The sequence below is a fragment of the Scardinius erythrophthalmus genome (genome assembly GCF_964197995.2).
Source record: "Scardinius erythrophthalmus genome assembly, chromosome: 9".
Lineage (NCBI taxonomy): Eukaryota > Metazoa > Chordata > Actinopteri > Cypriniformes > Leuciscidae > Scardinius > Scardinius erythrophthalmus.
Window position 1 is genome coordinate 1,829,564 of NC_138229.1, and position 12,817 is coordinate 1,842,380.

A 12,817-nucleotide genomic window follows, 5' to 3' on the forward strand; every position below is an offset into this window, starting at 1 on the left:
CACATTTCTATTTACAGAACAACTGTATCTTAACAACTACAAATGTGTTTTTTTACACCTGGCTTTTAATGTGGTCAAGAGCAATCAGATTGTTATTCGATCACTTAAAGCTTTGATTCCAGGGGTGTGTGGATGTGATCTGCAATCAGGCACAAAATGCACTTGAAAGAATTTAAATCTGACCTTTATTCAGAACTGACATCATTTTGATACATTTGTTAGACAGTTTTCTTTTATATCATAGGTGAAATAGGACACAGGCATTATTATTTAGGCCCTTGTCTTGGCATAATTATGAAAGTCACAAAATAATTCATGGTCAGACTCTGACATTGCAGGAGTTTCAAATCTCCTGTTTGCTGTAGTATATAACACATTTATGAAGTATTTTGTATACATTTAAGAACTAATTATTGCTAACAATGATATAAGGAAAAAATCCTCTTAAAGTTTCAAATAAGCATGCAAAAACTATTTTCTTATCAAAAGCATAAATTCAGAACTCCATATTATACAGAAGAGTTTAGTTGCATTTAATGATTAGCTTTATGCATTTAATTATTAAGCTTTAGAACTTTTTCTAACAGTCTAGCATTTTCTACAAAGGTGTTCTGACTTGAACTAAAATATTATTCAAAAATACTTAAATCAAAGAATAAAAATGACTGTTTGTTCAGATGTATTAGTCTAAACTCTCAGTAGCATCCTGATCTTGTATTCCTCTATAATGCCACCCATTCAATCAATTAATTCGATGTAAAGGAACACTGTGCGGTTGTGGATCGTGGTCTTCTGTTGTGTTGGTGTAAATGGCTTTACAGAACGGACACTGAACCCAACAGCACTGACAGAGGTGTTCATTTAGTATCTCATCGGGCCTGTCCTTATAATCCAGCTTTGATGGAAAAGATTCTTTACTTAATTTCTTGCCAATGCCAGATATTATAGAAGGAATTTTCTTTATTATTTCCTCTTCTACGTGTTTTACATCAACATCATCACGACTAACTCCTCTGAGGTCATTCTCAGAGAATATCAGCACATCTGATAACATCAGAGTGAAAGTCTTCAACCAGAGATCAGCATCTCCATGTTTTTTATTAACCTCTTCAGTTGCTCTCTTCGCTGCTTCTACGATCCGCTTCTCCTTCTGTCTTAAATCATCGCTCATCTTGGGCAGAACACTGGTGTCGAACTTAGCAGTGATGTACTGACTGACTTTCTTTCTGATGAAACTCTGGAAGTGCTTTTTGGGATTATTAATGTATGTTTTGTATGCCTCAAAATCCTCCTTTTCTGCCAGTTTCTTCAGGATGTGTTTCTCCAGATTAGATCTGTTTCCATTCAATGATTCACAGTTTGCCCTCATTTCATCAGCCAAATCTCGGGCAGTTTTTTTGTAGACGCTCTGCTCAATGGGTTCTTTAAGTTTGTTACAGATGATCTCACCTATGATCGTAGCTGATGTTGCCCCCTGGCAGTATTTCTGGAAAATACTGTAATATTCTCCTCTTTTTTTTGCAAAATAGAGAACAGGATCATTGGCTTGCTTGAAAATGTTGTGCTGTTCCATGATTATCGGTTTTACTGTGTGCAATATGGCAAGGACCAAATCACTGAAGAAGTGTTTCTTGAACACATATTTCTCTTTTTGTTTTCCCTCATATTCTGTTAATTTTGCTTTGATTAAATCACTGAGTTCTTGAATGTAACTTTTATTGTAGCCCATCCTTGCAATGTTTTTTGACATGATGTTTTTTTTTGCTTGCTCTGCAATATCTGAAATTAAGGTTTGGATTTGAGTGTGATCCTCTTTAGACAGAGAGCAAGTAAATCCGAATGGATTTGCAAGAAATTTCTTCTGTTTTTGAATCACATACTCTGAATAGTTTGACATCGTGAAAATGTCACACTTTTTGTTCTTCATAGAGGGGTCTGCGAAACTTTCATTGGTGTCACCGAGTACCTCCATCGTATCTTTTAAAATGTCAAGGTCTGTGCCTTGAGGTTTGTCTTTCTTAATCTCACATACACATTTTTCCCAAAATACATAAAAATGCAGTAACGCATAATTATTTGCTTGGTCTTTGAGAGTTAAGGCAAGATCTTTGGCCTTCTCAAGCAGAGCGTTTTCCTTTTGTGTCCTCTGAGCATCAATCTTTTTCTTTAGGACTCGCTGCTGTAGCACCTCATTCAATTTCGACTTTGTTTCCCTAACAATGTTTTCCTGTATGTGTGAGATTTTTATTTCGAAAGATTTTTTCCACTGAATCAGAATATTGGCATTGCTGTCTCTCTCAAAGAATTCTGACATAGATTTCTTCACTTCTGTACTTTGTACATTTAGTTCCTCTTGAAGATCTCTTTCCTCAACCACATTGATTGCTTCATTTTCTATATTGTTCTGTAATCTGTTTTCAGTTTCCAGCATGGCCTTCCGAAGACTCCAGGTCCACTTACTGTATTCTGTCTCCAGTTTTCTGTATGTGGCAATCTCCAGAGCATTTTTGAAGCTGAATACAAAGTGTTCGTTCAGTAAAGCATCCCAGAGACTTTTAATATGATTTTTGATGTTTGTCAGCTTCATGACATTTGATTTTGAAACACAAGAAAGAATAGTTTTCTTAAGGTCTTGAACATTTTCACAATATGAAGGGTTGGGTGGTGCCATTGGTGGGCTGCCCTCCCAGAGCTGAGCAAAGTACTTCACATCCTTCTGTACATCAAATTGAATGACATCACTGAAACGTTCTGCATTACAGACTTCATCTTCTGCAGCGAGTTTGGTCATCCTATCCAGTGTCTCCTGCAGTCGTCTCCTTGCGTCCATGGTATTTTTTTCAGCTGTGACGTCTGAAACGTTCTGATGCACAAACACACAGCTGGGAGACAGATTTACTTCCTTCATCCTCAAGAAGGCCTGAACAACAATCTGAAGAATGTCCTGCATCTCTGTGGGGTTTTCTCCACAGATGTTGATCAATGTCAAATTTCCAAGGCCAATAACAAATGTGGCCAATTCATTGTCATGATCTCTTGTTGATCTTCCTGCCAGTTCTAGAGAACGAAGTCCCTCAGTATCAACAACCAGAATATAGTCAAAGTTCATCTGTTTTTTCATCTTGTCTGACACTTTGACCAGCTGCATGAAAGCTCCTCTGGTGCACCTGCCAGAACTGACGGCAAACTGCAGTCCAAACATGGCATTCAGCATGGTGGATTTCCCAGAGCTCTGAATCCCTAAAATGGACAGAACAAAGACTCTCTGGTCTCCCAGTCCCTGGATGAGTTCTTCTAGAACAGCAGTGACCCAGACCAGAGGAACATGGCCAGCATCTCCATCCATCAGCTCCAGTGGAAATCCAGAGGTCATCATCTGTGCTGCAAGACCCGGGAGAGAATAATAGTCAATCTGCAGGTCTTTCTTGTTCTTCTTCACAGATAAACATGATTCATAAATCTGTCCTATTTCTCTGAGGATGTGCTCCAAACCAAAGGCCGCAGCTTGAAGTTTCTCAGATAGTTCCAGAAGTTCAGGCTTGAGTTTTTCAGATTCGTCAGGATTTTCTTTCAGTTTTAAGATGTTTGACCACTTTTCATCATACTCATGATGTAGTTTTGAAAGGTCAGTGGAGGTATATTCATCCAGGAGGATTCTGAGCCATTTAAGAAAAAATGTTGACTTATTTTCAGCATCTGAGTTCATTTGTTCCACGAATAAATGTATGAACCTACTTATGTCAGATTTATGCTGCTGTTCACGGAGTTTTATCATCTCAGTTTTTTTTTTACTGATTTCCATTTCTGTGACATCCCCTTGTGGTCGATGTAGTTCTTTATTCTTCTGACACCACTGATGCCACAGTTTTCCCTGACAGGGCAGAAATGATTCTTTAATTTTTGTCAGATCTTTTTTCTCCAGTAGTCTCACAATTTTTTGAGCTGCTTCTCTTCCTTCTCTGCAGTCATCAACATCTTCCTGATCTACTGTGATGTCTGAATGTTTGGCCAAATTTTCAAGTCTGAAAGTGGAAGGTGATTTTGAAGATGAAAATGAGAGGCTATCTGTAATAGCTTCTCTGAGATCTTTAGATATTTCTGCTTGACCTCTGTCTTTCAAACCAATTTTATATTTTCCAATCCCCACCTCGGTGTACGGTGAATCATCCTCAGGAAGAAGGCAAATCAGTGGCTTTGGGTCCTCGAAGAGTTTTTGGATTTTTTCTGCACTTTTGTGATTTCTTCTTAGTTGTGGTAAAACAACAACATTGACTGAGGCCATTTTAGTCATTTTATGCATCTGTTTCTCATGGTCTCCTGCATCACCGTGTAGATTACAGAATGCAACGCGTTCAGTGAATTTATCATCATATGTCTCAGAGGGGCAGAACCAGGCGATCTCCACCACTCCATCCATCAGGACTCGGGTTCTGCTGCTGCCTGGGCAGTTCCTGTTGAAGAACGTGTCGTGTTTCTCATTGATCAGCTTGTTCATCAGCTCAGACTTGGATGAGGACACTGGGCCAAACCTGAAGAAAAACACCATTGGAGTTTCTGCCTTGTAGATCGGCTGGATTTGACTGATGATTTCTTTGTTGTTGTTTTTTATTTTCCAGCTCTGGTTAATTTCTCTAAATGTCCAGACAGGGAACTCAATCTGATGAGTGAATGGATCAGGAACAAGCAGAGGCAGCGCGTACCGGCACTGGGACAGTTTAGTGACCATCATCTGCTTCAGGAAACCATCAGCACAATGAAACACGGCCATCTGAACATCCATTGGGTGAATGGGGTCTGTGTTGCTCTTTCTTATATTAGACGTTGATGTTTTTCCAAAAAGTGCACTAAACGCATCATCATTGTTTGTAGATGGTTGTTGGGCTTTTTGTTTTTCTTTGTGTTGCTTTGTAGTATCTGTAACCGTGATACTCCTTGCTTTATAGTTCATCATCAGTAATTTTTGTAAAAACATATGAACCAGTTCCTCCTCAGTACAAGACCCATGAGACTGTAATGATTTTGCAGTTATCCGAAGAACATCTGAAGCTCTCAGTTTGTTTCTCTTGACTTCAAGTTTAAGTCTTTGAAAAAGTTCCTCCACTTCTTTTCCCACATCTTGTGTACTAGGGTCTTTGGCTGTTTTGGCCTGTAAAATAAGCATGACAGTTTTACTCTTATGTCACATTTTTGTATAGATATGACAGTACAAAGAGCTGCAAATTGAAAAGTTTTCTAACAACATATTGTCTGCAAATAGACTTGCAAGCACCATAGTCAGATATGATCAATAACTTGTATATTATTATAAAACAACTTCATGTTGTAACTTCACAGCTTCAACTTCACATCAGCCTCATGTGTGAATAAAAAGCAACTGTACATGAGAGGCAGCACTTTGTCTGCCTAAATAAACTAATGGATTTCCAACAGTGTCTCCGGTTTCTTATATTGCTTTACACTTCACATACAGTAGCACTTACCCTATGTTTCTTTCTTTTGTCTTTTGTGGCTGTGTTGTCCATCTTCTCTTCAATAATTGTGGTTTTATCTTGTAAGAAAAAAAGAAAGAAAATATTCATTCTACAGTAAAAAAGTCTGCATAGTGTTGGTTAACTGGTAACAAGATTTTAGCTGCCATTTACTTAGCAATTTTTGGTTTAAATACTTTTCCACTGCAGTTTAGTGCCGCTTCAAAGTGTGTGTGATTATAGACTGATCGTTATAGCTGCGCCACCACCTCGTCTACTGACCACGATACAGCAACTTCTTTTTCAAGTTTAAACAGTCGTTTAAAGCAAGTAATTAAAAAAAAAAAAGTCATGCAAACAAATGATTCTGCGGTGGCTGTTGCTGACTATTTAAATCTAGCGGGTTTGGTGTCTCATGATGGCAAATCCAATGACGCTGCTAGTGACGATTCTCTCTGACCAATCAGTGATCTGCAGTGTTTACACGTCACATTTTAGCATCGGTACGACTCGCTCGGAACCTCTACTGTGGTGGTAATAAAAATAAAAAAAGTACTAGGTACTGTACACCAGTGGTTCTCAACTCCAGTCCTCGGGACCCACTGCTCTGCATATTGTGTATGTCTCCCTTATTTAACACACCTGATTCAGATCATCAGCTCGTTAGGATAGACTCCATGAACTGAACTGAGTGTGTCAGATAAGAGAGACATCCAAAATGTGCAGAGCAGTGGGTCCCGAGAACTGGAGTTGAGAACCACTGCTGTACACAGTGGAAAACACCCCAAACGCTGCCATCTGCTCCTCAGATTTTCTTCTTCTGAAGAAGCAATTCTTCTGGCCCGTGCTAGTTCGCATCAAACTTCGGAATTTCGTTTTTGTGCTTCAAGTTGAAGTTCCACCTTCTTCTGCTCCTTCCTGGAAGTCCTGCCCTCTTCTTCCTTCGAAGCCCTGCAGGACCACATCCGCCCTCGTAAGCAAATCCTACATGGCGGCTGGCCTGGCGATTCTTCAGGCCTACCAAGTGGACGTCCTTAAGGAAATGCACGAGGACGGGGGCCAGGAACCATGCCGTACCATGAGTCCAGCAGGCATAATGATATGACGCAGCACCTGAAAATAGGTCTAATAGGTTAGACAAACTTAGTCCCGGTCACGTTGGAAGTTACCGAGCTGGGGACTATTTTCAGGCGCTGCGTCATATCATTACGCCTGCTGGACTCATGGTACGGCAGCAAAGTTTCTTGATTATTACGCAGGAATGAGAGTATAGTTCCATATCAGCCTAGAAAATCGCAACTTTACATTTTCCGTCGGTCTTAGTACACGATGTAACTACAGAAGAGTCAAGTTTTAAATAGGAAAAATATCGAAACTCTTTGGTCATTTTTTTGAGAGAGATGCTAATGGTCTTGTCCGATTCAATGATCTATGCTAAGCTATGCTAAAAATGGTACCGCCAGACCCGGAGTTCGGCTGAATGGATTCGAAAACGGTAAAACTCAACTGTTTAACTCTGGGGGAGTTGTAAAATGAGCCTATTTCCAAAAAAAGTGGAGTATCCCTTTAAGAGCAAATCAGCCTAGGAAAGTTATCGATATGATCCAAATTATAGAGAAGGCCCTGGATGACCTCACAGAGCTTGGAAACACAGGAGCCATCAACAACCCTCTAGTGATCAAATCCATAGAAAGCAAGTTACCTGACAACATCAAGCGAGATTGGCTTGTCTTCATGGTTAACCCGAGGAATAATGTCACACCGGACAATCACTTTGAGAACCTTCTTAAATTCCTGAAAACACAGGAGGAAATTCTTGAAAAATTAGAGCAGCTGGCAGTGAGTGAAAAGCCAGAAAAGAAATATGCTTGTATGGAAAGAAGATATGCGACCACACGTTCCACAAGGAAAGGCGGCTGTGTTGTCTGTGGAGAGCATAGAGAAAAGATCTTCTTTTGCAAGCGTTTCAAAGAACTGAAGCCTGTGGAAAAGTTGGATGCTGTAGAAAAGCTGGGGGCCTGCAAGAGGTGTTTCTGTCATGGAGAAGATGATGAATGCAAAGACACTTACCTGTGCAGGAAAAGAGACTGTAAAAGAGACCATAATATCTTTCTTTGCCTGAAGGGAGATTTCAAGAGGAGTGACTCAGACAGAAGACAATCCAATGTGAGAAGGCATAAGCTTACAGAGGAGCAGGAGGAATTTGTATCTAAGCTCTCCCCAGAGATGGCAGAGAAATTCAAGAAAGCGTTCACCAACATCACTGGGAGAACAAACTGTGTTGGAAAGAATCAGCTTGGAGTGATTGAGTCTAGTGCAGTAGAAGAATTGCCAGTTATTCTACTGCTCGAGGTAACTGCCAATGCAGGACAAAGAATTGGAATCGACTTGGTCGACTTGGCATCGGACACAAACTACATCACCCACAAAGCTGCCAGGAGACTAAATCTTCGAAGTAAAAACATTACTTTAGTCGTTCATAGAGTCGGAGGAATGGCCATGAAGGTTAGAACCAGAAGATATCTCCTCAGAGTGAGGGTCAAAATGCCCATAGGCACGGAAAGAGCTCATGAGCTTATCTGCTATGGTTTGAATGAAATTGCCAACATCCACAGAGTCATCAAACCTGAGCAACTCAAGAAGTTCTTTCCAGAAGTCAATCTAGGAAATCTGAGGAGACCGAAGAGTATTGAGCTACTGATAAGCCACCGTGAAGGAAGACTTGCTCCGCAAAGAGTGAAGGTGATTGGAGATCTTGTCTTATGGGAAGGCTCACTAGGAAAGACTGTTGGTGGAGCACATCCAGATCTGTTTGAAGAAGTGGATATAGCTGCACACAGGTCTGAAACACACTTTGCTCGATCCATGAGAGCAACCGCTGTCAAGTATCAAGAGATAACTAAGCTGTTCACAGCTGAAACCAAAGTCACAGTTGAACACAGAGTTCTTGGATTGGTGGAAATGGAACAGCAAGTTCCTTTCCCAACATCATGAGTGGGGTGGAAGCCACCTTCTTGAGAACATAAAAACTAAAAAAGAGCCAGAGTGGAAGGTAGCATACACAGCTCAAGTCCATGAGATGGTGGAGAGAAGAGCAGCGAAGAAACTCACCAAAGAGATCATTGCCAGTTGGAAAGGGCCAGTGTGGTATGTCAGCCACTTGGTGGCGCCAAACCCGCACTCTCTCACAACACCTGTGCGACTGGTATGGGACAGCAGCCAGAAGTTTAAAGGGGTCAGCATGAATGACCTTATACTGAAAGGGCATGATGTCCTCAATCCCATCCGAGCTGTACTACTCAGGTTCAGAAGAGGCGTCCATGCTGCCGTTGGCGACATCAAGAAAATGTACAATTCTGTGTGGTTGGAAGACCTGGAGATGCACCTCCACATATTTCTCTGGAGAGACACTGAGGAGGAAGAGATTGAAGAGTATGTGATCACCAGGGTCAACATTGGCGATCGACCAGCAGGGTGCATTGCGCAATTGGCCATGAGAGAGACAGCCAAACTGCCCATGTTTGCTCGCCTGGAGGAGGTACGTAGGATTCTTGAAGAGGATATCTATGTCGATGACATCCTGACATCCCATAATGACTTGCAAAAGCTGGACCAGAACATCAAAAGAGTTGAAGAGATCCTGAAGGCAGGCGGGTTCTTCCTCAAGCCCTGGGTCCGGTCAAGTCAAAGCGGGAGGCAGGAGATCGTACCAGGAGAACAAGGAGCGGAGTCAAGCACAGTACTCATTCTCCCAAACCAAATGAGGGAAGGAGACAATAAGGCCCTTGGAGTGGGATACCTTGTTGAGGAGGATAAACTGTACCTCATGACTTCAATCAATTTCTCAAAGAGGAAAAAGAAAATGAGAGTCGGCCAAAATCTCCTTGATGAAGAGGTGAGAGGGAAAACTCCAAACCCACTGACGAGAAGAGAACTGCTAAGCCAAGTAGCTATGACCCAATAGGCCTTGTCACACCTGCCAAACAAAAGGGCGCCATTCTTGTCAGAAAGGTGTTTCAGGAAGCTGGAGGCAAAACTCTGACCCGAGACACTTGGGACAAACCTTTGTCTGAAAAATTGAGGGAAGAAGCCATCCAATTCTTTGAGGAATACACATGTCTTGGCCAAATCACTTTCCACAGAAGCCTCACACCAGTCAACTGGATTGGAAAACCTTGGGGAATAACATTCTCTGATGGAAGTGACAAAAGCTATGAAGCCGCAGTGTACTTCAGATGGGAGACCGAGCAAGGCATCCTAGTCAGACTGGTTGAGTCTAAAGCAAAGCTCACACCATTGGACCAAAAGGGAGAACCAGTAAAAGCTGAAAAATGCGGTGCTGTCTATGCAGTGCGACTTAGAAAGTATGTCGAAAAGCACAGTCGAATAGAAATTGAACGATGGCTCCATCTATTGGACAGTCAAACTGTGTTGGGAGCAATCCAGAGAGACAGCTATGGATATCAAACTTTCTTCGCAAATAGAGTTGGAGAGATCCAGAAATCCACATCCATCTAAGACTGGTGGTGGATCCCGGGAGGCCTGAACAGTGCTGTCGTTATAACAAGAGGGGCAGCACCAGAAGACCGACAGGAAGATTCCATGTGGCAGGATGGACCAGCATTCCTGCGGCAACCTGTGGAAGAGTGGCCACATAAGTCAGCCAAAGAAGTCACTGCGTATGCCAAGGAAGGCATAAATAAACTTCAATGGAAAGCTTTCTCGGCAGCACTGACTAGAGCGCAGTCCAAGAGAAACAAGACTGATGCACAGCAAAATAACCCAGATGAACCTAAGACTCAGATCCGAAGATCACCAGCCAGCTCTGCGGTAACCAAACTGATTGACATCAGGAAATTCAGCAGCCTGACCAGACTGATCCGGGTCATTGCCTGGGTGTGGAGAGCTGCAATGAGATGGAAAGAGGTGTTGACCAAGAACTGAGCCTCAGATAAACCAAAGTGGGAGGAAGCTCTTTCAACAAACTGGAGGTCCAGAGCCAAACAAGCTGTACTCACTGTCGGGGAGTGTGAAGATGCACTAAGAGACCTGTTCCTTGCAGCTCAAGAAGGTATAACCTTTCAAGACACCACTCTCAACAGAATTGCTGTTTACATATGATATCCAGAGCAAGAGACTGGGCTCTTAGTTTGTGGAGGGAGGTTCCAGATCTTTGATGAGGATGAGACTGCTGTACCAATTCTACCATATGAGGCATGGATATCCACTCTCCTAGCTCAAGAGGCCCACGGTGGAAACCATGAAGAAATAGCAGGCACACTCCTCCGGATGAGGAAGAAAGCCTGGGTGATAAAAGGCCGGAAGCTGGCTAAAAAGAGAGTTGATAATTGTGTGGTTTGCAGAAAGGCCAGGGCCAGAAAGTGCCAACAGATCATGGGTGACCTTCCATCCGAGCGAATAACGCCAGACCATTTGAGTACACAACAGTGGACTTATTTGGACCATATGAAGTCAAGGACGAGGTGAAAAAGAAAACCAAGCTCAAGGTGTGGGGCAGGGGTGTCAAACTCAGTTCCTGGAGGGCCACTGTCCTGCAGAGGTGAGCTCCAACCAGCTCCAAAAACACCTGCCTGGAAGTTTCTAGTAATCCTGAAGACCTTGATTAGCTGGATCAGGTGAGTTTAATTAGGTTTGGAGCTAAACTCTGCAGGGTTGTGGCCCTCCAGGAACTGAGTTTGACACCCCTGGTGTGGGGAATTGTTTTCTGCTGTATGGCATCCAGAGCTATACACACAGATGTTGTCAGTGACCAGTCAACTGAAGGCTTCCTATTGGCTTACCAAAGATTCACGGCACTGAGAGGGCACCCAAAGAAACTGTGGTCAGATCCTGGAAAGAATTTTGTGGGTGCCAGACCTGCCCTCGAAGAACTCTACCTCTTCCTGGATCAACTGAATAAATCTGAGCTTGAAAATGAAGCTTCCAAGCATGGGACAGAATGGAGCTGGAAAATCCACCCAGCAGACTCCCCTCACATGAATGGAGCTGCAGAATCAGCTGTTCGCACTGTGAAGCGGGCTTTGCACAACCTGGGAGGCTGCTAACCTTGCCAATGAGAGGCCCATAGATGCCAGAACTCAAAGCCGGGAGGACTGCGTAGAATGCATCAGCCCAAATTCCCTTCTGCTTGGACGGACTGGACCCAGAGGAGATCTTGGATGCTTTGATTTTGAAAGCTACCCATACAAAAGATTGAGAGCTATCCAAACAGAAGTTGACCGGTTTTGTAGGAAGTGGAGTCAGTTACCTGGGCCCAATCTATTCGTGAGGAGTAAATGGCACACAACACATAGGAATGTGGCTGTTGGAGATGTTGTCTGGCTTGCTGATCAAAATGCCTGGAGGGGTCAGTACAGACTTGCCAGAGTCATCAGTGTCAGCATTGACAAGAAGGGCATCGTCAGAGATGTGCAGGTCAGAACTTTTCCCAGCTACCCAGTCCCAACTGTGAAGCCTGCTCGAGAGAAGTCAGAGGAACTCTCAAACAAAATACCTAGTACAGTTTTTCATGGGGATGTCAGATGCATCATTGTTTTACTTCCTGTTGAAGAAGCAAAAAACCTGACAACTGAAATCGAACCAGCCCCAACATAGAGGTTCGTGTGACCTCCTTGGGTTCAAGAACCAAGAGGTCAAGTGGGAGGTGTTGCGTCAAAGAACAGAACACACAAAATGAGTACAATGGCAGCTTTTCCTTTAAAGAACTCCAGGCCTGAAGAGGGCAGATAATCAGTCCAGTGGTGACGGTTATGCACAAGAAATAGTTGCTAACCACCAATAAAAAAATTTAAAAAGAAGAAGAAGAGGGCAGATACAATTGAGCCAGCATTTCTGGAGGGACTGCTTTTACCTGCGCACCTGGCAGATAAGCATGGGTATAAAATGTTTGGGGTTAGCTTTTGCTTGAGTCCTCAGCCTACAAACAAGAAAAAGAACAGCTCATTGTTCTGTAAGAACTGATTTTCCTGTTAAAACAAAACTCACCCTGCAATAACGCCATAAAATGCACCCTGGACAGCGGACAACAAAGGCAGAGCACAGAACCTTGTACTGCCCAAACTTATCTCATTGTTCCCCTGTTTGACTTCAACTCATCCCCCCTCTCCCTCCTCAAGGCACTGAAAGTTCATTAAGAATGTCTATATATCACATATGATGTATCTTGTGAATATGTTGTTTTTCCTTTTCATGTTTGGTGTCATTTTAAATGGCACAGTGCGATTGGTAAAATGGTCTTAATTTCATTGCAGTCATTGGTTTAATGAAAAAGATTGAAGAACTTAGGAGAATCCTGTATCTCCTCTCTGGCTGATATCTCTTTACGATAT

The 12,817-nt window shown here is 42.5% G+C and overlaps 1 protein-coding gene across 1 annotated transcript; it reads right to left on the reverse strand.

Annotated features, from left to right (window-relative positions):
* Window positions 1-742: 742 nt before the first annotated feature.
* On the reverse strand, window positions 743-5,161 carry LOC308696686 (interferon-induced very large GTPase 1-like; the record flags this gene model as incomplete). Its single annotated transcript, XM_081375582.1, has 1 exon — window positions 743-5,161. The coding sequence occupies one exon, from the start codon at window positions 5,159-5,161 to the stop codon at window positions 743-745; it is 4,419 nt and encodes a 1,472-aa protein (XP_081231708.1).
* Window positions 5,162-12,817: the final 7,656 nt, after the last annotated feature.